The 24,502-nt window shown below is 43.2% G+C and overlaps 1 protein-coding gene across 1 annotated transcript; it reads left to right on the top strand.

Annotated features, from left to right (window-relative positions):
- The first annotated feature begins 5,837 nt into the window (after window positions 1–5,837).
- PRSS23 (serine protease 23) lies at window positions 5,838–14,207 on the top strand. The gene is made up of 2 exons (XM_051779278.1): window positions 5,838–6,086; window positions 11,024–14,207. Exon 2 carries the CDS (start codon window positions 11,037–11,039, stop codon window positions 12,153–12,155), a length of 1,119 nt encoding a protein of 372 aa, XP_051635238.1. The 5' UTR covers window positions 5,838–6,086; window positions 11,024–11,036; the 3' UTR covers window positions 12,156–14,207.
- Window positions 14,208–24,502: the final 10,295 nt, after the last annotated feature.

The following is a 24,502-nucleotide window of genomic DNA, read 5'->3' as shown; positions in this document are numbered from 1 at the left end:
TAGAAGCACTGATTCACAGGGGGTTATATAGACTCAGAGAAATTCTACCAGCAAAGGCTTACTTGACCAAGAAATTAAGATAGAACCGCTCAATAAAGTAGTCCCAATCCCTGACTGGTTTTCCTTTTTCTTTGCCTCCTTAAGATGGGGAGATAGACCTGTTTTTGAAGTCCCCACAGGGGTCTACATCCATTGCAAGATGATCTTGCCAAGAACACCACCTTCAACCATTCCTCTCCCTCAGGGAGGTTTTAACTGCACAGGCTCTGTCTGAGCAGATGGACCATAGCTAGAACATAGTCTGAAGTTTTATGTGGTCTCTCACTCACAAGTCACACTATTAACTTCAGGGCGCCTTTATGCTGGTGCAAGATGACCAGGCATCAAACTTAGTCTGAGCTCAAGCATCTCATTAGAAATGCCACCAATTCTGGCTGTACAAGGGGACTAGGAAAGGCCCTCCCCAGCATTAACCAAGCAAAATCACTGCAGAGGCTGACAGGCAGATGTTGAACAGTTTGACCAAGCACTGTGCCCAACTCATCTGCTCTGCAGGGGGCCTCTCACTGTGGGGACAACCTTCTCTTTTGCTGTGTGCCTTGAGTACAGGATTCTCTATAAACAAGCTGGGCATGAGGTACGATCTCTGATAGGAGCTGAAAAGACATCTACTAATATCCTCAATGACCTCATAAGTATGCAGGAACTTCAGGGTCACATACAGCACTTATAAAGCTCACTATTCCTAGATGAGTACATGATGGATTCAAAACCGCTAGACAGAACCATGAAACTTATAGCAGAATCTACACCCAGCAGATAGACACAGTCTGACATGGAAACAAAACCAGTACTGATTAATTCAATCCAATTTTGTGTAACACTGAAGATTCCCTTTTTCAGGAAACTCCCGAAGTTCTCAAGGAATGCAGTTGCAGTGGATGTTTTATTTTTAAGGTGTTATTTTGGAATTACTTCACTGTTTTGATATGCTGTTTATCCAAATGGTGAAGATGCACTGTCTTACAAGAATCTCAGTCTTGCTGGAGCAAGTCCAGATGCCTGTTTTATTTCAACAAGTTTTCACTATTATGAAATTAAAGAGGCACTGTTAGTTTAAATATCACTCGTTAGAAATGTTTTCAGTAATATGAATAGTAGGAATTCCCAAGATCTGTATAGTTTAGAGCATATATATGATATATATAGCTGCAAATTTTGAACCAAGATGAATTCAAAATATTAATCTTTTTCTTCCTTCTATGCACCTCATAGTTTGATCAAAACTTTCTACACAATATACTCAATTTATTTAGAGAGTCCCATGCCATGTCTGACAGATTATCCCATTAAGCCTTTAAATAAAGAATTCAGAGCGGGGAGGGAGGTGATAGTAGTGGGAGGGGGGGAGATAAGGGAGAACCAACCACCACAAAACTATTACTAAACATATTGTATATTCAGTTCAGTGTTACCTCTTGTGTTTCCCATATAGTAGTAGATTAGTTTTCCAATAGTTTTAGAAACTTTCTGTAAAGATTAAGTTGTCTCAAGCAAAGCTCTTTATTTGCAGTTATGTCTGCAGGTGGAACTGTGCAGTAGAAAACCTCCTGTTTGAGAGAATTGCAACTAAGTGCTCAAGTATCCCTATTTACCTAGGAAGATGATGGACACACTGAGTGGGGTTCATTTCATGTAACTGTAGACATCAAAAAGTTAGATTTAACCTTTCCTAAAAGACAGCAGAAGGAAATGAGTGCTTTTAAGGAACGATTCTCTGGCCTAGCTTATATCCCATTTTAGGATGTAATAAGTCACCCTCTGAGAAAGCCCCTAAAGACCTGCAAAAGGAACCTAGAGTGGTCATGACTGGCTTTTACTTGTCTTTATTCGTGCAGAGGAATCGTCTCCTAGGCTAGAGTCCTCCATGCTGCTCCATTGTGTCACACTTGCTGATGACAAAATTTTTGCCAACACAGGAAGGACATTGTATATATTTAGCTGTCGGTTTTCCCACTTGGCAATCTTTTTCATAAACCAAACAACTCAGATCCTCAGTCCTCGCATGCTTCCTTTAAGAGCTTGACAGTAAAAACCTCTTGCTTCTGGGAACTAGGAATAAGTGCCACCACCCTTGTGATCAGAGTCTGGGAGAACCTGAGAAAGAGAGTTCCTTCTCTCTGAGTGATATCATCTTATAATGTAGCACATCTGAGGCAAATGTCTGCCCTTCCCCTTCGAGTCAGCACAGCATTTAGTCATGGGAGAGTCACAGCTGTAACTATCATCATAACGCTGCATTGAGGTTGGACATGCTCTCACACTTTTTGCACAGATTTGGGAACCACAGCAGCAGAGCCTCCCTGACGTCCTGAACTGAAGTAGGGGCAGGGATGATGATAGGACTTGCTTCTCCAAAGTGCCGGTCTGCATCATCCTTGCCTTCAAAAAAAAAACTTTTTTCAAAGGGATAGAGTGTTCTCACCTTTAACTTCTTTCTCCTGGAGTTCAAAAGCACTTCGGGAAACAGCATTGATAAGCAGGGGTCTGTGTCGCAGGGCAAGTAGAGGGAGCCAGCTGGAGAACTGTCATTGCAGTGGGGAACTCCAAGGACTTTTCTGCTGCATTGCATCAGCAGTGAGCAATGGGGGGACTCATTTGAGCCAACTGTGGGATGTCATTCTTCCTTCCAGACGCAGTGGCCTCTGAAATCGCTCCATTGTCTGCAGCGGAATCTGGCACAGGCCCATAATGCCAGGTTACTTCACTTCCCTGCAGAATAAAAGATTTCTTCAACCATGAGAAATTATCTCCTGACAGTGCCATTCATTAAGGCTCCCACCTGTAGACTGTTTCATTTTCAGCTTACTCACAAGGTGCTGAAAAGTCAGCCTGTGTGTTATCACTTGACAATATAGTACAGCTAATACCTCTTCACCCTTACTTACATTGCCACTTACTGCTCTTTGCCTCAACAATGGCTCACAGTAACATTCAGATCTTGGACTGCACTTTCTTTTAAAAAAATCTTGAGCAGCGCAATTTCACCAGAGCTCTTGTTTCTTAATAATTATACATACAGGGGAAAAAAAAAATCTGTATTTGGTATTTTTTCCCTCTTTTCAATTAGAAAGTTAAAACAGCAGATTTTGTCTGTAGCTGCCGGATAGAACTGGGCAGTGGTTCATTTTCTCTTAAGGCAGACATGAAGACAGGCCAGATGAACTGTCTTTTCTGAGCTTATGGTTTAATGTATGCCCTAAAAATAATAAAACCCAGAAGTTTTTATGGCAACCAAATGTCTCATAACTAAATTTCAAACTAAACATTCTTTTCCACTCCTTTTGTTGTGAAAAAAAATTTTTGTTTAATTTTTCATTCTCAGGAGGGGTACTGTAGACACCAAGCCTTATGGTTCCTATTCATCCATCACATAATCATAGAATGGCTTGGGTTGAATGGGACCTCAAAGACCTTCCAGTTCCAACCCCCCTGCCATGGGCAAGGACACCTTCCACTGGACCAGGCTGAACAAAGCCCAGTCCAACCTGGCCTTGAAGAATTATAATCTGTGTAACAGGAATACAGGTGCTGTACAACAACCAGGTGGCAGGTGCTGTACAAACATAACACAAAAAGATTGTCCTTTCCCCTAATGAGAAATACAGAGACAGCAGTCAGTCACAGGATGAAAGAGACACTCCAGGAAACTATGAGAAGTCTGGTGGAAGTTGTCTAACTGTGAACATTTACATAGACACTCCTTTTGGATGAGGTACCTTCATGTTTTCCAGTGCTGCCTTCCAGCTGCTGCTCCAGGTGGGGAAGGTCTGTAGTCCCGTATTGTATCACGGATAGCCCAGGGAGTCCCAAACCCCTATAGTTAAGTAAAGGCCAATCCCACTATATATATATTAGCAATGTCTTGTATCTCTGTTCCCCTGACTGCTGCAAACACTTCTATCAGCATCATATCTTCTAGGATTGTGTCTATTTGAATTTGCCTCTGGAGATCAAACAGTCATTCCTTAGTCAGTCGGAGTTTATTCAAAGTTGCTGCAAATAAAAAATTGGGGGAAATAGACATAGAAGGAAACAACCATGCTAAAATTCATTCCTTCTTCCCTTTGAGATTCTTGGAAACAACAGTGTGATCCAGGAAGGCTGATACATTTGAGATAAAGCAGAAAAGGGACATACAGAGAATTGTTCAGCAGACGGTTTGCAGTCATCTAGAAGTGACTGCTAGGCAATCTGTACCTTGCCAGAAAAGTGATCAAAAGGCCTCATTTGGTGTGATGACCTACTACAGTCAGGAAGACCTATGAAAACTGGGAAGGCCCTGGAGCACATTTGGTAGTTGTGACACAAGAGGCTGCCCTGCCCATGGAAAGTAAAACCCCCCTGGACCACTGCTGCACCCCTGAATCCCACTCTAACCAAACCCCTCAACATTTTCACCCCCTAAGCGACATGGGCTAACCCCTCCATACATACAAAACAACAGATATGTGTGTACAGGGCAAAGTTTCTGAGCAGTGCCTCCGCATCTAGTTGGGAGGTCAGTAGACACAGAGTCCAGAACATGAAGGGACCTGTGTTTAGTATGGTGCTGCAGCCAGAGCCTGACTTGTCAGCTGCTTGCTGATACTCCAGATATCTTTCTCACTGTTGCATGGTCATTCCCTCATGGGCCAAGAGCAGCTGCACTGGTTTTACCATCCCTTCCTCAATGCCAGTTGTATTCTCTAGCTGTATTTCTGCTGGAAAAACTTCTCTTCTACCTCTAGGGACCTCTCCCTCACACTGCAGTTCTTCTCTAGTTATTCACAGTTGAGAAAGACTTGTCTGAGTAGTTATGGTTTTGGTAGCACATGCTTTTTCCACTCATTTGGTAAAATCTGCAGACCCAGACAGGAGTTGGTGCTAGGCCCAGTAAATGCAAATTAGAAAAATAATGTCTGAGAATGTAAGATCTTGTCATATTTCAGTTCCTCACAGAGGGTTGATGGGTGAGGCAGAGGTTTTGCCATGCTTCAGGCCCTTCTCATCCTTTATAAGGGCAGCAGCAGGGTGCAGAGGTCAGCAGAAGGCTGCAAATAAATTGAGTCCTGTGAAATTTATATTTCCTTTCTGGGGTAATGGTGATCAGCTGGGAATTTTGGCAAAACTTTTTGTGGATTTTTCTTGTAGAGTTAGAACATTGCAGGATTTTTGCCTTCTTGGCTCTGGTTTCCTCTTTTCTTGCCAGATGTCATTATAAGAATTCAAGAAGGATGAGTAATTAAAACCCGTGCAAAGAATGTATTTGACAATTAAACTCAACTATCTGCCTGATAAGGCAACGTGGGTGACTGACCGCAGAGCTCTCGGAGCTGATGTCCTGTGATGGCAGGAGGGACCCAGGGGGCTCGCACCACTCCTGGGGACCCTCCGAGAAGGGGCCTGGGGACCTGGACACTGGGGACAAAGAGGCTGGCGCCGTCGGGGCCGCAGAGGTACCACGGCCGCACCCCGAAACCTCCCACCCTGAACCGGGGTGAGGGTACGGCAGCCCCTGAGCAACCCGCAGTGCCAGGGCACGGCGAACGAAAACAAGGATGAAGAAAAAAAGAATATGGTTTACTTCGGGAAATACACGAAAACAGCAGTAAAATAACAGACAGGGCGGTGACGCCCCACGGGGTGCCCCGGGGCGGCGGCCCGCGGGGGAAGCTGCGCGGAGGGACGGGCCCGGGGCCGGCCCAGCCGGGGAGGGGCGGCGCGGCGGGGCCCCCGCGGCCGCGGGCGGGCAGGGGCGGCGGCGGTACCGCCGGGAGCGCTGCGGAGCGCTACGGAGCGAGGCGAACACGAACACGGAGCGAGGCGAGCACAGAACGGCGGGACCCCGCGGCAGGATCCACCTGCGGGAGGCGCCGCTCCGCCCCGCCCCGCCCCGCTCGGAGCGCGCCGCCGAGGGCCGGCGCCCGGCGGGAGGGAGGGGAGGCGGCCCCGGGCCCCGCGGAGGCGGCGGGAGGGATGGGACCGGCACCGGCCCCGCCACCTGCCTGAGCCGCTCCCGGAGACGCCGCCGCCGCGGGGAGCTGGTAGGTAGCGGGTCCCCACGGCCGGGAGGGCGCCGCGGGGTGCGGGTCGCCCCGGGGGACAAAGGGGCGGCGGGGAGGATGGCGAGCGCTGCTCTCGCCCCGCCGTGCCCCGGCCGGCCCCTCACCTGCCGGCGGGCGCGGGGCCGGGGGCACCCGGCGGTGCGGGGACCGGGCGGCGGGAGCTGCTGTCCCGGCCGGGGCGAGCCCTCCCTCCCCGCGGGGCTTAATGTTTAACCCCGCTCGCATCCACCGGAGCGCACCCGGCGCCACCTCCCCGGCGGCTGCGGCCACAAAAGGGAGACCGCGGCTCTCCCCGCCGGTCCCCGCCGCGGGTCCGCCGGCGCCGCTGCCGGGGACCAACTCTCCCGGCGAGTGAGGGAACAGCTGGTTAAAAATTCGCCTTTGCTGCGTTTCACGCTTGGGAGGCGTCAGGAGTAGCGAGTGCCCTGTTGCGATCCTCTACTTCGCTTCGTCGCGCCGTGACTGAGAACATTAGTGTTTTGGCGTGTTTTTTTTTAAAAGAAATACATGACACGAGCTCTTTAGTGAAGCGGTGGCTGGAGCTTGGGGCAGTTGTTCGCCTCCTGACCCGAGCGGGGTCCGAGGGGTCGGTGAGATCCCGCCAGGACCCCGTTTGCGCGGTTGCCCCGTCACTCAGGTGGTTTGGTAGTCCTGGGGATGCAGATCCTTCCTACAGCTTATCCCGTTATTCCAAGTGACCGCCACTGTCCGCCTGTAACGCAGTTCGCTCTTGTACCATGAAACCGAAGCTGCTTGACATGCAGGGAAAGAGAGAGAAGAAAGAAAGGAGGGTGAAAGGAGGCAGTCATATTATTCTATAGGAATTGGACTGAGAAACACGTACTGTTCTCCCTTTCCACTGTGTCCATGTCACTGACGTGTCAAAACACCTGCTGTGCCCGGTGTATATGTTAATAGACACACCCTTGGCCTTCTGGTATCGAAGTCTGTTTCACGTTTTCCTAGACATCTGTTCCTACAGCCCTCAGTCAAGCAGGTAAAGCAGTATAACCCTCACACCACCCTCAGCATTGCAGGCAGGTTAATAGAGATGTTAGAAGGCAGTAAGGCTTCTGTAATTGTTAAAGCACGACTCAATTATTTTTGCTGTGTTTTAACAAGTTCTGTGACCAAGAAAAGCAGAAGAGGTATTTTGGCACAGCTCTGACAGTGATTTAGTTCTCCTTTATAATTTGGTTTGAGGCAGGTTTTTCTCTCTTGCTGCCTTGGTTTCCTTTCTTCATTTTTTTGCTATGTTAATCATTCTGGCTTCTAGCACAGTGGAAAAACTTTCTTCATTTCAAAATGTAATGGAGACTGTTTGGTTCACAGGCTTTCATACTGGATGATTCAAGATTTATTGTTATTTAACCATCTGTTACAAGAACCACCCCTGAAGTAGTGAACTCTTGCAGAAAAATTACTTGCTTATTAGAAAATGATTCATGTCCATCCTGAACAAGGCAGTTTTCTTTCACCAACATCCATCGCAGGGCATGAGTGCCCAGAGCAAGCAGGAAAATGTGTCTGTAAAGTATTTTAGTGGCATGGGGAGCCCTGGGGTAGCTGTCACTGTTTCCATTCTCTAAACAATTTTAATGCCATTAGCGAGTGTGATTATGTACAAACCGCTTCTAGGGGGTTCCTAGGCTGGATGTCAGAGCAGGGCTTTGTACTGAGTCAAAGGGTGGATTGAGTTTATGACACAGTTTAAATAGAAACAGAAGAGCAGTACTACAGTAGGGCAGCACATCGTAACTCATTCAGTATTGCTCTGTGATAGCCGTGCAGCGAAGTACTCACTTCATACCAGTTTGTTTGATTTGAGAACACCTTTTAGGGTCACCCACAAGTAAGTAGCTGAACATAGAGAGTTTTAACCCTAGCTTTCTTTGCAGCTTTTTGGTTTTGTTTTAAACAAAAAGGAAAAGAGAAAGTAAAAGGAAAGAAGAGCCTTACTGAAAGGTCACTCTTTAAATATAGACTGCTTTTTCAGTTCCTTCATTTTTCTGCTTTACTGTTTTTAAAAGAGGAAGAATCTACACAGAAAGAGGTGCTTTGTACCAATTCACATTTTGTTGTAAATAAGACATATTTATTCTATTTATTGCTGTTCAGAGCTGATTTAGTACTAGTTATGTCTCCAGATGAGATATAATTCTGAAAGTTTTGATAAATGCCTTGGTTTGTGAGTACTGTTTAGCTTCTGTATTCAGGTGTAAACCTGCAACTCTATTTTATTGTTAGATTTTAATAACATTTTAAATAAAAGTTCTGTAACTGATGTAAAGGCTTTTTTATCCCATATAGCTGCAATGTGATTATAGCACAGAAGCAGCAGGGGAGAGGTGTGGGAAGGTTTGCTCAGAGACATAAAGTGGAGTAAGTACCGCTTTACACACCACAGCACAGACACAAATACCATCTTCTGAAGCCTTTTTGGGGGACCAACTCGAGTCCCATCTCCTGTCGTGTTCTCTTCATAGGGCGGCTGCCCTCTGCTGTCTAAATCTGCCTTTCTGGTGCTGGCATTGCTGTGGTAGTGATAGTGGGGAGATGAGAGAGGGCAGGTTGCAGGGAGAGGTGGTGTCTCTTCTTGGCCCAGATGATAATCCTGGAGGAAGCAGAGAAGCTTTTGGGCACACAGTCTCTTTATGAGGTCGCTATGCTGACAGGCACGAGGGAATCTTACTGCTTGTGCAATTAACAACTGACAAGATGCTTCTAACTTTCCCTTGCCAGCTAAATAAACCAGCCAAAGGCCAGCACTGACTCAATTAGCATGAATGAGGTTTAGACCCAAGAAATGGCTTAAGTGGTGCAATTTAGAGAGATTCCATCTATTGGGAAAGCTTCAAATGTAAATTGTGGGAATAACTTTCATATGAAGCAGGTGAGAGCAAACTACTTAGAAATATGTGCTCTTAATGACCGGATCACGTACCTGATGCACAGCATAACTGTAGTTCAGCTTGTTCTCAGCTTCTAGCTGTGAAACCAGTAAACGTTGCTGCATACAGCCCTTACTGACACAAGTAGAACAGTTAACAGTTGACTTATGCCAGTGTATATTGTTGTGGGGATGAAGTGGTAACGTTTGTCCCTGTTACCTTATTTTTCTATGTTTTCCTAGTCACTGCTATGCAAGTATATTTGATAACAGAGCAGGTGTTCCATGTGCCATCCTTATACTGATGTCAAACTCTCTCATTTCATAACTTGCAAAATGCAACCATATCTAATATTAATCTTTGCTGTGGAAGGAGTCAGAGGAGCTGGTGGTTTTCCTTGAATACCAAGTATTTTTCAATTTTGGGACATCCAAAATTACTCAGTTCTGGTTCATGTTTAAAATGGCTTATATTTTCCAGCATGACTCACTTGTTAGGTATAATGCAACACATTCTATAAAGCTTAACCTAGAAAAAAATACGTTTCTTTAAAATTGTCCTTTTTGTTAATGGAAAAAGTTGCCAAGAGAATGTGTGATCACTTCTGGAAGAGTCAGTATGTGCCTCTGTGGGTATCGATAACATCAGCTTTGTTCATCTGTGTCTGTTTTTTGGAATGAAAATATTTTAGTATACTGCATGAGTCAATTTGTATTTTGGACATTGTGTGCTTTAATGGTAGCCTCTATTCCCAAAGAGGATGCTACCAAAATTCTAAGATTCTAGGCCCACTATTTGAGTTGGACACCTTTGGACTTCAGCAATCTGTAGCTTCTAAAGGTTTTTTTCGATTCAGCTTAGGAATGGAGTACTCCTACAAAAAGCATTGGAGAGAAGGATTTTTCTTTTTTATTCTTAGATAGCTGTGGTTATTTCCTGCATGATTTGCTTTGGTTTACTCATTTGAGGCATTTCAGGAATGATCCTGCAGTTGTGATCAGTGTAACCTCAGCAGGGTTTGAAATATGTGTAAGCTCAACATAATTGTGAAGTTTTGTTTGAATAATCTTTGTGTGAGGGAGATCCTGCCTGCCTTCTTGCCCAGGGCACAATGCCTCCTGCAGCGATTCAGCTGTATGGCTAATTTTCAAATAAACTAACGTTACACATTTTCTTGACACAGTACTGGTGCACGCTGTTCTCTGCAGTCTGAGTCGCTCTGCCTGTGGTTCATAAACACATTCACAGTCCCATTTGCCTCCCTGTGCTCAGAGGGGGTTGGTTTGCATTTCTAATTAATTGAGTTTATAAAGCAATAAGCCAGTATGTTAACTGAAAATTCCCTCAGGAATTGTAATCTTCCTTCATTAGCTGCCCCTGTGTAATTGAATCACCCTTTCTCATGTAAGCCTGGGGGAGAGCGAATGCTATGTGGAGCAGAAACGTTCCTCTAGTGTGAGTTACAAGGGGAAGCGAGTGTCCCGTATGGTCATGTTCTGCAACCCAGCCCCTGTAAGGTCACCTTCTTCGTTCACCCATGTGTCCCTACCTTGATGTCTCTGACTAAGACAGCAAATGGTGTGAAGAGATTTTAGGACCTCTTTCAGCAGAGTCAGAGAGTAGGGGGGAGCTTTCAGTGAATGCGCTAATCTAGCTGAAGGCAGACTCAGTTACTTTTTGCAGGAGCTCTGGTTTCTGAGTGCAGAGATTTGCATGGAGTCTGAATTTTCTTTACACCATGCAAAGACAAATACTGTAACTTCCCCCCAATGTCAGCTGAGAGTTGGTGGCTCAGAGGGTTAAATGCCCTGTCTTTCAGTGTTAACCTGGGCACTTGTTTCAAGGTACAGGTTAAGGCATTAGTTTAACATTGAGAAATCTGAGCTACTTAATGTAAGTTAACTCCATTCAAATCGCTTGACCCTTATTATATTTATTCTCGGTTAGCAAGCCGTTACTTGGCAAGGTAGGTTAATCTTGCAATATGTTTGTGTGAATAACTGTACTTCCTTCTGCTTTCCACAGACCGGCATTCAGAATGGCAGGCTTGTCCACTTTAATCCTCCTTTTGTGTGCTGCTAAAGATGTGATGCCCTCCAGTTCTCCCTGGAAGCCAACTTGGCCGTCTTACAGAGTTCCTGTTATCCTGCCGCAGTCTACCCTGAACTTGGACAAACCACAATTTGATGCTGAAGCCAGACTGGAAGTGGTATCTCCCTGTGGCCCAGCATGCCACAAAAGTTCTCCGCTGCCAACTTATGAAGAAGTGAAGCACTACCTGTCCTATGAAACCTTGTATGCTAATGGTAGCCTCACTGAAACTGAAGTGGGCATATATATTCTGAGCAACAGCGCTGATGGATCTCAAGGCAAATCTCGAACTAAGAGGCAGATCTATGGTTATGACAGCAGGTTTAGCATTTTTGGGAAGGACTTCTTGTTGAATTACCCATTCTCCACATCGGTGAAGCTGTCTACAGGTTGCACGGGGACTCTGGTGGCCGAAAAGCATGTTCTTACTGCTGCTCATTGTATCCATGATGGCAAGAGTTATGTCAAAGGCGCTCAGAAACTGCGGGTGGGGTTCCTAAAGCCCAAACATAAAGATGGCAGCAAAGGGGCCAATATCACCAACTCAGCAATGCCTGAGAAAATGAAATTCCAGTGGATTCGCGTGAAACGGACGCATGTCCCCAAAGGATGGATCAAAGGCAATGCCAATGACATTGGCATGGATTATGACTATGCCCTGCTGGAGCTGAAGAAGCCGCATAAAAGAAAGTTTATGAAGATAGGTGTGAGCCCACCAGCCAGACACTTGCCTGGAGGGAGGATTCACTTCTCTGGCTATGACAATGATCGTCCAGGAAACCTGGTTTACCGTTTCTGTGATGTCAAAGATGAAACATACGACCTGTTGTACCAGCAGTGCGATGCCCAGCCGGGTGCAAGTGGATCTGGGGTGTACGTGAGGATGTGGAAGAGGCAGAATCACAAGTGGGAGCGTAAAATTATTGGTATATTTTCAGGCCATCAGTGGGTGGACATGAATGGCACCCCACAGGATTTCAATGTAGCTGTTCGCATCACACCCCTCAAATACGCACAGATCTGTTACTGGATCAAAGGCAACTACCTTGACTGCAGGGAAGGATAAAGACAATGAAACTCCTTGAAAGCACTTAATGACTGGTTTTAATTACTCATCTGGGGAAAGATTAGACTTGAGCTGCAAATGTGTGTGATGTGATCATGTAACATTGGGAGGTGATATGTAGCTTTTCAAGCCAGCCACCTTGTTCTTAGGACAGGGACTGTGTGGTGCTATCATTACAGCTTGAAACTGGGGAGAAAAGACGTCTGCTGGGTGGGGAAGGAGCAGGTGGACTTGCTGAATTTGCAGCTGAGCAACTGAAGATTAATTAGAGGCGGATCAGTAAACAGTATGAAAACAGAACCGTCTCCAAAGAATCTTGTAAAAGGGACACTGTTGACTATCTCATGCCTACAATGTTTGTTTTAATAAATCCTAGGATTAGTAGAAATGCTTTGATCTGAACTTTTAAAAGAAAATATTTCTATGCTGTTGGGGGCTGAAGAGGGGCATTTAATGGTGTTTCCAACCCAAACATTAAAGCTTTGTGTTCCTGCATGAGAAAAGGGAGTGTGAAAAGGGCAAAGCATGCGCCGTGGGAGATGAATGCCACACAAATAGCGTGAAGGGTAAATAACCACATAACACGTCTAACTTTCTTTTGGTCTGAGTGGTTTGAGACTTTATTAGTAACATAGTTAAGAAAAATGGTTTTTGAGCAAACAGACCTTGATGTTGCAAGGATTTGACTGTGAAGATGATGTTGGTGATATGAACAGTGCCATTGCATCCTGCTTTGGGAAACACAAATTGCACATGGGATTAAATCTACAGGAGCTGGGGCATAGCCTTACACCTAGCAGGATCCCTATGAATATACTATTATTATAGAAGTGTGTGGGGACAGAGGCTTTCTGTTTATGACCTACTTAGATCCTTAAAGGAAAATCTCATGTCAGCAACTCAGATTTTCAGAGGAAGCCTGTCTTTAGTCTTGCTGGCTATCTGAATTGTTGCCTGCAGAGCACGTAAAGGAGAAAGCAGGACAAAAGGAGAGAGTTTTCCCCCTATTTGATGAAGATCCTTGCTGTTTTACCTAAAAATACATCAGGTAGAGGGACCATAGATTTTTAAGTGTCTCTCAGCCATATCCCTTTGACATGTAATTTGTACGGCATCTTGATTTACGTTTCTTGTGTTGTTTGGGGTAGGAATCTTCCTCCCCATGAAACTGTTGAGTTACAAATAATTCTTGGCAAATGCACAGTTCAGTAAATCTGCAGCTGGAACAGAGCCACACTGTAGGATGCAGCCGTAGTTTGCTGTGAAGTGATCCTCTGCTGTCTCTTATAGATAGCAATGACTTACATTATTACTGTAGCAGAATTAGAATTTAAAACAAGAACTGTCTTTTATAGGTAAAATCAGTGCAGCCAAATACTGTAGCTCAGCAAACAGCATTGGGAAGTCAATGTGGTCTTTACAAACAGCATTTCTCTGGTGGATTGTGCCACTGTATTGCAGTAACCCAGTTAAGTACATGCTGCCCTGCCAATATTATTTTTTTAAATAGGAGGATAGACACTGACTCCAGTTCCAGTTTCACTTCCACCCATCTCTCACTTGTCTCCTGAAGCTTACCAAGTTGCCCATGGTGCTTAGTGTGGGGCAAATGCAAGTCCTTGGTATGAAATGGCAAAGCTGAGAAGGAAAGAATCTAAGCAGAGCTTCCCTATGCTATACAAATATAAGGAAGGTCTTAATTCAGCAAAGCCTTTTTTACACTCTACTAATTACTATGGCATTTGTAAACATATGCCTGATGGTGCTTTATCTTTGTGGTGGCTTTGGCTCTAGTTTTGAAAAACATTTTTGCTAGAGCTGCCTATGATTATTATTTTTATAGAAGCAGCATAAAAAATGTGGACCCTCATGGGCTTTTGGTGCACTCAGATACAAGCAGTTACTAATGCTTTGAAATATGAATAATCACCATATGTATCTGATGGTCTTTTTCTGCCTTTTTATTTTAATTTCCTTTATTCTATGGCTGTTATCTGGAGCACTTTTGTTTGAATGTATCACAGTGAATAAAGAAAAGTTATGGAATTTCAATGCAGACATTCTTGTATTTGTACTATACTGGGTTGCACTTTCAATATCATTTCAGTGACTTACCTATAAAGACAGATACAGATTTATTAAAATCCTCAATGCTGTTTATTTTCCTTCAATTTTCTTTTGCTCCCATCTGTTAGAGGTTTTTGTTTTGGTGGGGGTTTTTTGTTTTGTTTTTTGGTAGGCTTAATTACTTTGTGCCTTTGGATGGTAATAATCAATCTTAGCAGTTGCAGTTCCAGAGCCAGTCGTGAGCTCTGATTAGTTAGAGCTGAAAATAACGTATTAGACTAAAAAACCACATTGTTTTTATGAACTTTAGGGTAAATAAACTCTGGAGGAATTTGACCCAGTCAGCATAAGGTCATAAGTGAGGTCGGTCCATCTTCTTTTTCTTTTAGTTGATGCAGTATTAAAAAAGTTCCTCTGAGGCTAACAGTGAGACCCACAGTTTTTAGAGAAAAGCAGGAGCAGAAATTTTTTCTTTTTGAAATTGCTACCCATACAACTTTCCTGACATCTGGGTGTGCACACTACACCATTTGGGCTTGAGAGCGTCAGTCCTGACTTAATGGACATATTTCGCACCCACTGATCCTGCTCTGTTAGACTGTAGGCTGAGAACTTTTCATGGAATCACAGAACCATTTACGTTGGAAAAGATCTTAAAGATCATCAAGGCCAACTCTGAACAATGCCTGGTTGACCATGACACGGTGTTCCTAAGTGCCACATCTACATGTCTTTTAAAAACCTCCAGGGGTGGCGACTCCACTGCTTCCCTGGGCACTCTGTTCCAGTGCTTGACGACCCTTTCGGTGGAGAAATTTTTCTTCATATCCGATCTAAACCTCCCATGGCACAAATTAAGGCTGTTTCCTCTAGAGTAATGTGACTAAGGTAGTTTTTGGGGGTTTTGTGTGGGTTTTTTTTAAAGTATGCAGCAAGTTTAGTGTAATCAGGAGTGGGAGAGTCCCTTTCCTATGTATGCCCTGTGCAAACATTCCGGATTGTTTTGGAAAGAAAAGGAAATCTCAGATAATATAGTCCGAATTGTGGTGCTGAAGTTCAGTGTAATTTCACATCTACCTACTGGAGTTGGTGGTAATTTTGCCAGTGTATTCATTCCAAGTGGGGCTGGGGCTTGCTAGGCAGATTTGGAAATCGCATCCTGAGGATATTTGCTTTCATGCTGCAAAGAGGACTCCTTTAAAACCAGAATTTCAAACTGTGAGAAAGATAGCCATGCAGTCAAAATAATGCTCATCAAGGAAACACAAGTAGCTAAATTGTCTACAGGCATGACACTTGAAATTTCATTGTCCAACTGGTGACTGCCAATGACCTGCAGAACTGAGTGAAATACCTCATTATTTTGTATCTGAAGGCTAGACAGTAGATGGATATCAAGGGGCTGGATATCGAGGGGCTGTTTTGGCTGTGAATGGAAAGGATTAAAATCTGCTCCTGCATCTGTAAGAGGCTGCCATAGGAAAAATTTTACTTAATTGGAGAACAGTGCTGGAAATGGAAACTGAGGTCTCGAGAAAACAAGACCCTGCCGAGCTCTTCCCTAGCACACACTGAACTTAACCTACTGAAGAGTGCAGAATATCATCAAGTTTCTTTCTCAGAGGAAAGATATTTGCCTTGCATCTGTAATTGTTTTGCAACTGAATTCCCAGGCCTGCCTGTTTAGACGGCAGCTCTCGTCTTAAAGTTGCACGCTGAACCCCAAGCAAGTATAATACATGCTTGAAATTCTTTTCCGTGTTTCCACTTAATCTGCCATTTGTTAGCAGGCTTTGGTAGCATGCCAATGCAATATGTACAGGCCTTGAGAAGAGAAGCTTTCAATGAGTGGATAAAGTGTGTTGGGTAAAAACTTCTCTGCTTTCCAGGAGTAAAAAGGAAGCATGGACGGAGAAGAGCAACAGAGAAGAGCAATGTGATTTGTATCAGAGGAGCAGGATTCCTACTCCATTGGTTGCTGTGTATATATGGACCTGTGTGAATGTGCATGTGTTTAGGGTTTTTATAAATAATAATGTTAATTTCCATTCCTTGTTCTACTAGGCACAGAAGAAAAACTTAAGGGGTGAAGTAAATTAAGTCTCTCCAAATGAGTGTGTCAGTGCCAACTCCAAAGCCAGTGTGCAACACAGATGAGAAATTTAGACTGTATCTTGTCTAATAGGTACACAAGAGAAGAGTGACAGTGAAATAAGCATTAGGAACCTGATCTTTTCCTCCCAGAAGATGATTCTCCCTGTCTCACATGGTGACTATTAGGCTCCACATTCCTTGTGCCTGCTGGCAAAGGTGGTGTGCGCTTTTATAGGTAAATGATTATACAAGGGAAGAGAAACATCTTAACATGCTCCGGACACTATTATTAACACTGATTATTCCCAGGATAAAATTATCAGTGATGCTTTTGATGTGGATTGATTTTTAACTAAGTGGGCATAAGTTGAGCCATGAAGCAGGCTCATACTGCTTTTTTTTATCTGAAGATCTCTAACAGTAATTAAGTGCTCATGGCTCAAGGGCAGATGGTGTATGTTCATCTGCAAACTTTATGGACAATGTTTTGGTTTTTTTTTACAATAAATTCCATTTAAAAGATATGTATACATCAGCAGTTTAACAAGAAGTTAAACACTTCTATTAGTTCACCAAGCAAATAATCATAAAATAAAATACTCCATTTAAATGGCATATGTAATGAAAATATCTGATACATGTTAACTGATGTTTGTTTATTTGCAGTCATTTCAGTTTTTGAAATTCATGCTGATTTGGTGAGGACCAAATCCAATAAAAGAGTGTGTTCAAGACTTTGGGAGTCTGGAGGTTGTTAGTTCATACAGGAGTGACAGCAGTAATAAGTAGGAGTAGTAAGCAGAAAAGTATAATAATTTTTTTCTGCTTATCCTAAACAACTTCCTCTAACTGTTTTATGTCACATTATCATAGATTTGGTGATTTTCCAGAGGTTTCGTGCATGAAAAAGTTAATCTAATGATGATTTAGATTATTTTTTGCATCCCTTTACCTTTGAAGCCAGATGTGTTTACTGCTATGGACGGGTCAGAAGAGCAGAAAAATGTTCACATTTGCAAAAGTTTGGTCAAGGCTCATCTAACATGAAGTCTGGCTTCTGAGCTGAAGTTGAGGAAGGGCAAAGAGAATTGGGGGTTGTTCATCCTGGAAAAGAGAAGGGTTTCAGGTGGCCTTATTGTGGCCTTCTAGTACCTGAAGGGAGCCTACAAGAAAGATGGAGAGAGACTACAATAACATTTAGGGATAGGACAAGGGGGAATGCCTTCAAACTAAAAGAGATTTGGTTTAGATTAGATATTAGGGAAATATTCTTTACTGTGAGGGTGATGAGGCACTGGAACAGGTTGCCCAGAGAAATTGTGGATGCCCCATCCCTTGAAGTGTTCAAGGCCAGGTTGGATGGGGCTCTGGGCAAGCTGATCTAGTGGAAGGTGTTCCTGCACACGGTGGGAGGTTTGGAACTAGATGATTTTTAAGTTCTTTCCAACCCGAACTATTCTATGATTCTATGATGCTATATTTGTCATCGTACAGAAAGGAGTAGGTTTAAGTAGGGTGTTTTAGATGAGTTTGAACCTGAGATAGTTAGAAAATGGTTCCTTTAACTGTTTTCCCAATTTCTCTATACTTTTTCTGTTCCTGCCCATCCTTGGAAAATAAAGTTTCCTGTGATGAAAAAGAATGGAAATCCTTAAAAATGAGGGGATAAGGTGCACTCAAGAAAACCTGTTCAACTGGTAAGTTTGTGCTTTCCTGCTGCAAAGAGGGAGCCTACCCAACAGCTTGACTGTTCTGATCATTCTGGGACAGGGAGGTCACACTTGCTTTGATCTTGACCAAAAATTTCCACCTGGGTCAAAGAATCCTTTCTGATAAAAACACTTTTGAAATCAGGATGTTTCAACAAAGGTTTGGTTTCTATTAATTGCCATTCATAGAAAAGTCTATTTTTCTAATGAATTTCCAATCACACCCTGCTTCAGTTAATATTTCCTCCTGTGTTCTGGTCTCCATGGAAATGAGGATGATGTCCCTGCTTGGAAGATGACCTTATATCTTATCAACAGCATTTAACAAAATTCTCTTGTCCAAAGGTCTTGTTTTTCCTGAATTAATTGCAGGTTTGTTTGCTGTGAATGGAGGACACGGGGACTTGTTTCACTGTTGGTGGGCCAAGGAGGATGTGAGGAGGTTCTCACCTCTGCAGCAAAGGGTCAGACCACCGTGGGACTGGAGCTTACAGAAACAGGTGGAGCCACAGGGGTTTTCTGGCCTCCACTGTCTCACAAAAGCTTCACTCACCAAAGAAGCGTGGGGTGGAAGAAAATGTCACACTGGGCTTCATCCTGCACCCACCAAGGCTGCTATTGTGTTGGGTGGGAGCAGGATTGGTGCGCAAAGGGATTTGCCACATGGCTTAAATGTCACCATTCGTGTGGGAGCACTTCTCTCCAGCCAGCCCTTCTGAGGGATCATTGTGGGCAATGAAAGGGCAGGAAAGACTTTTCCAGAGTGTGTGGGTGGCAGAAAAGCAACCCTTCATGCTGGGAACACATCAGATGTGCAAAAAACTCTGGAAAGTCATTTCCCTGAGGTAAAGAGCTCGATTTATTGAGCTGTACAGGTGGAAGGAGGACAGCTTTGCTCAGTAGGCCCCCTCTGCATGCCCAGAGATATCTCTGGCCACAGCTGAGCAGGAGAGGGATTGCCACACTCTCACCTTTATGGATGAACCACTCGATATCTGTCACCTGTCTCCTGCAGGAAGTAATTATTTAATTGGAAGACTGATGGAAACTGAGAGAAAAACTTGAAAGAAGCTGAGAGGTGTTCAGTCCCTGGTACCACTTAAATAACTGATTAAAACAGGTACCTAGAAATACTCATGTTTTTCCTAGGTAGCTGTGGCCATTGCTGTTCTTGCTAGCGCTAAAAACCTTGACTGCCTGGGCTGGACTGAAGCTTGTGGGTAGTGTGGAGACATCCACTTTGGAAATTCCCATTTCCCAGGTCTCACAATAAAAACAGACTTTCTGTCTCCTTGTTTCCACCAGACCTCATTCAGGAAACACAATCCCCTTTTAAATCCATGATCTTAAGCTCTGTATAATGAAATATCTTTAGGGTATTTCTCAGTAATCAGCTCCCTGAGTTCTTCCTGAGAGACATTATGCTGCTCTTCCCAGCTTTATGTCATCAGCAAATTTCATTAATGTGCTCCTTCTTCTTGGGCAAGTGTTGCTGGTGAAGGTATTTAGTTCAGACAAGCTAAGAGTGATGCTTGAGAAGCTGTGCTTGTAACCTCTCTCTTCCCTGACGCTTCCCCTTTCAACACCTTTTGTCTCTGCTTCAGCCAGAAATTTTTGTTAATAATTCCCTATATGGCACCATTTTAATTGCTTTGCTGAAATCCAGTTAGATGAGGTCCACCAAAACCAATTAGTATAAATTAAATTTTTGCTTGAGCAATGCTAAGAATCTGCAATAAATTATGTGCAAAATAGATGACCTATTTCATCATGCTCACTCTAATCTTTATTTTAATGTTCACAAGAAAAAAACCCACAGCAATTAAGATTACAATTTCGGGGCATAGCTTTTAGTGTAATGCTATCAAAATAACTGAGGGTCATATCAGACAAAATTTCAAAATTATTTAGGTTTCAAACCTAGGAAAAGATTGTATACATTCATTTTTCTTAAACTCTAATCCAGAGCATAAATACTGTGTTGCTTCTCTTTCTTCATAAAGCTGATCATTTAGAAGCTGAAAAACCACAGATAAAGCCTAAGGACATAAAAGGGATGTTTTTTGTTCTATAGCTGCCTTATTTGCATTGTTACTAATCTGAGCAGACGCAAGATCTTTAGCATCATCATGATGATAAAACAACTTGTTCTTTTGATGTTAGATAAAACACAATTTTGGTGTGATTCTGAAGCCAAGAAACATAAAATCTGCTGTCATAATATCTTCCTCTACACTTGAAGGGGCTGTGAGACATCTGGAAATGGAAGATTCTTTTCTTTTACCCCATAAAAAGAATAGTGTTGCCCTCTTTTTCTTCCCAGTTTTGACTGTTGCAATCTGGAAAGATTACAAAAACAACCTGTGAAGTCAGTTTATGGAAGGCTTTCTTAGAAATCCTCTGTTTAGGGTGTGAAATATTTTGTTTATCTGAGTGGAAGAGTTGAATCAGAAATCAAATTTAGGATTATCGTCAGCACCAGGTCACACAATCCCCTACTCTTTCGAAGTTGTTGCTGATGAGAGGGTCACAGTTCCCTGTATCACCACCTTGCCTCTGCCACAGCCTTGGAGGGGTCTCCAACACACAGGTGTGACCTGGAATGAGCCAGGGGCTGCCAGGACTCCTGTTTCCTCTGCCAAGGGGCAGAAGGAGCAACCTGGATAGTCTTGGCTGCTCAGCACCCAGCTGGGATTTGTGCTTTCCAACACCATCACAATGCAACAACCAGAGTCATGTACCCATCTGACTTGAGAAAATCCTGTTTGATAGCTCTTAGGTTTGACTAAGATACTTCCATGGCAAATTTTTGGGTTATTTTGGTTTGGGTTTTGTTTTGCTCATCTCTGTTGTTAGCTGCTCCCAAATTTCCGTAATGATGTTTTTTCTAATGATACAGTAAGAATTGCAGCATTGGGACTTATGTGCAGGGAAACTTCTTGTTACATTGGTACCAAACACTTGCACCTTCACTTAATCGTTTGCTTTGAAGTGCTTTATTTTTTTCCAGAAGTCCTGTTGCTGAGGTACAAGCCACAGGAAACCATATACCCAGTAACACACACTTGCTTTTGTGAAAGATCTGTAATTTGAAGGTGAAATGAAAACAGGCTACAGGATTTAATGAACTATTTCACATGATCAGTCTGAATTTAATACATATGGTGGCTTTGGGTCTCACAACACTTCGCAGGAGACCAAGGGCCATTGCTACTACATTCTTTAATAAACAGGGAAATCAAAGTCTGCAAATGCTGAGTTCTCTGCATATTTTTGCTGCTTAGTGCTTATGTGCACTAAGGCAGAACATGGTATATTACAAGGCATGTCAAAGAGAAAGCATGGCTTGCTTTGATCTTGGGCATTCCTGTGCTACTTGCCACTGAAGGTTTACATTTGTTTTTCATATACTATATGCAGTTTGTTTGGCTTTCAGTAAAAATGACAGGCAGAATTAATAACAGCCCTAATATCTCATCAGGAGATGCATTCCAAAAATATCTGTCTATCTACACAGTGAGTGTTTGAAAGCCTACATAGGATCCTTGTCAATAAAATTCTTCTACTTCACTCAAAGAGGGAAAGTGCTTTTCCCATTTGTTTGGGAAAATGCTTTCCTCATTACAATGTCTTACTTTCACGCATCCAGAAGGCTATTGAAGGTAACTGATTATTTCTTAATCAGCCTTTCACACTACTACAGCCCTAGTTTGCCTTTTGTTTATTAAAAAAATATTACAAGAATGTTTTGTGTAGCAAAGAATGAAGCTATGTTGTAATTCTCTGGGACACACTGGGGAAAGCACATGGAAGTGTTTAATTAAGATGTTTTATCAATGTATGTGAACCTTGACTTAAAGCTGCATGGCCCAAGAGGATCCTCACATTCCTGAACTCCAAAAGAGTTCAGAGATTCCAAACTTAGACTGCTTTACAGGGATCCATCTGGTACCTATGCTAGTCAGCAGCACACGTGGAGCATGGTTTTATAGCACAGACACTCCATCCCTTGAGCACAAACTGCATCACTAGATGGTTTGGTATTTTGAGGATGGGCCAACTATGTGGCCAGGGACAGGAGTTCTCTTTGTTTTTATACTTCTCAGATATTTCCTGACAACAAAGGAATGGTAAAACTTAGGATTCTCAGATTCCCATCTCTGCCCTAATGAACAGAAATTCCTCTGCATATTTGCATGCCAAGTTTTATCTTGTCTGCTGCGCTCCTCATTCTTCCTCATCACTACCATCTGGTGCTGGAGACGTTCCACTTTGTGTTGTCTAAACTGGTTGTCAGAGAGTTAATGAGTACCTGGATAATACAGAAGGGAGATATGCTTCTCCTTCCCGAACATCCTGTTAGTCAGTGGGATTTCCCCTCTCCTCGGCTTTATTTGTGATGCAGTAAAAATAGATCAACAGAGTTCCATGCAGTATTGTGAGCAGAGTTTACTTTTAATCAAGCTATGTGGTCTTTCTACAACATCAGCGACAAAGCTGCTATTAAATACCTTTGAAGTTCTTCATAGCCTCCAACTTCAAATGCTTCAGCAAAACAGATCCATTAAAGCTTTTAGCTAAGAGATAAAGAAGGTGAGTAATAGGAGCTTGGAAACAAAGCTGGATCTGTTTCCTTTGGAGTGTTGAACAACTCTTCAAATACCAATGGGCATGAGCAAGCCCAGCCAAGGAAGGGAAGGAAGATAAGAATATGTTTGGATACCATCCATTCTCAAGAAGAGGCAAATGATGAGAGAGAAACCTTTTCACAAACAAAATCATAGTTTTGTGTCACACACAGTGTCAGGCCCGAGGACTGTTTTCATGTAAAAAATGGAATTATCCACCAGCTGCTGTGTGGTGTGAACACCAGCAAGTTGAAAACAAGACCCTGATCTCTTAAAATGCATGGGATTTATGTCTTATGGTATCCAACTTCTAGAGCATCACCTTCTATCCACAAAGTGATTGGTGACATTCAGCCCTCTCTCTTGATTGATGACTGTCCAAACAACAAGAGCTTCTCAGAGTAAGGTCAAAGTCAAGAGGTGTCTATAAAAAGTGCTAGACAAGGAGACAGGTAAGAGTTGGCCTCTGCCTGGAGACCGCCTGTCTACCATAGGGAGGAACTGTTCTATAAATCAATAAAAAGTCCATCCAGACAGAAAAAAAGAAAGCATTAGAGATTAAAATCATGAGGTCATGGTTCACAGGTTCACAGGTTTGTGCCATACCAGAACACTTCTCCACCCCTGCACTGTTTCAGTGGGAAGCACTCCTCCCCTGCCCATGTGAAACATTAACTGAAGTTAATGCTGCAAATTTCTTGGGCAGGACAGTGAACGCAAAAGCTCTCTGTAAGGCTCACTCACTAGTCTTCTCAGTCCAGGTCCCATCTTCTATCACAGCCAGTTACCCATTTACTGACTTTTTCTCCTCTTTTTAAGCTCATCCCTTCACCTGGGCTGGTTCCTATCACCTCTGGTCTGAGCTGGCTCCTCATCTCCCTACAAAGATAGGAAAGGAGAATATTGTGGCCACTCATTCCCTTCTTCAGTCTCTATGTCACCTCTGTATTGACTACCTATCTACATCCTTGACTACCTGTCCTGAATCAGATTCTCCAAGTCAGAGTCTCACATGGAAATTAAGATCCTTCTCAACTTATCTGTCATTTCTTCTTTCTAATCCCAAATTTCCACCTACTCCTATCTTGAACATTCCCATGTTGAATTAAAATGATGCTTTCTCAGTGCTCTTAGGAGCCCCAGTCACCCAGAGCAGAGCAGATCCTAACCCTTGGTTCCAACATGAGCCACTGCTCTTCATCATTGGGAAAGTCAATGTTTCTCCCTGCTGTCTTCAACTGGAGCAGTCACAGAGGTGTGGTGGATTTGATGCCTTTGCAGTCAGGTTAGCACCAGGCCCTGGTTAGCAGCACACTCTCATGGGTGTAAATTGTTTGAGCAGATGGCATAAAAATGAAAAGTTTGAGCATGTGCAGTAAGGACATTCTTCAAAGACAGTAGTTATTTGCGCAGGAGAAACTTCTGTAATGTAAACATAGGTTTGGGGTTTTTTGCTGAGAGCGTAGAGGTTGGTCAGATTTGGGCAGACTTTTAGAAAACTGTAAGAGAGATATAAGGCTGAAAACATGTGGTCTGCTAAAATATGTTTCTCTCCCTAATCCAGCAGCACTGGAACAGTCTTTTTATACCTCTTTTTTTTTTTTTTTTTTTTAAACATGTGCAACAATCTCTTTCATCTCCTTGTTTCAACCCAGGAATGAATGAAGTTTCAGAAATATGTGAACAGAAGGCTGAACATCAGGAAGATTATCATCTTACAGCTTGAGTTTGCCAAGATCTTAGGACTTTTAATAGTATCTTCTAAAGGAAAGTAGCAGGGAACCTCAAAAATAGGCAGTCTGAGACTTGTAGTTGAGAGCTGACAGGAATTAGGGAGCAGAGGATCTAA

This window comes from Manacus candei, unplaced genomic scaffold, assembly GCF_025592945.1.
Source record: "Manacus candei isolate 608988 ecotype Guabito, Panama unplaced genomic scaffold, ASM2559294v1 h1tg000014l, whole genome shotgun sequence".
NCBI classification, from domain to species: domain Eukaryota; kingdom Metazoa; phylum Chordata; class Aves; order Passeriformes; family Pipridae; genus Manacus; species Manacus candei.
The sequence above is the reverse complement of the archived record's forward strand: the minus strand, read 5'-3'. Positions and strand labels throughout refer to the sequence as shown.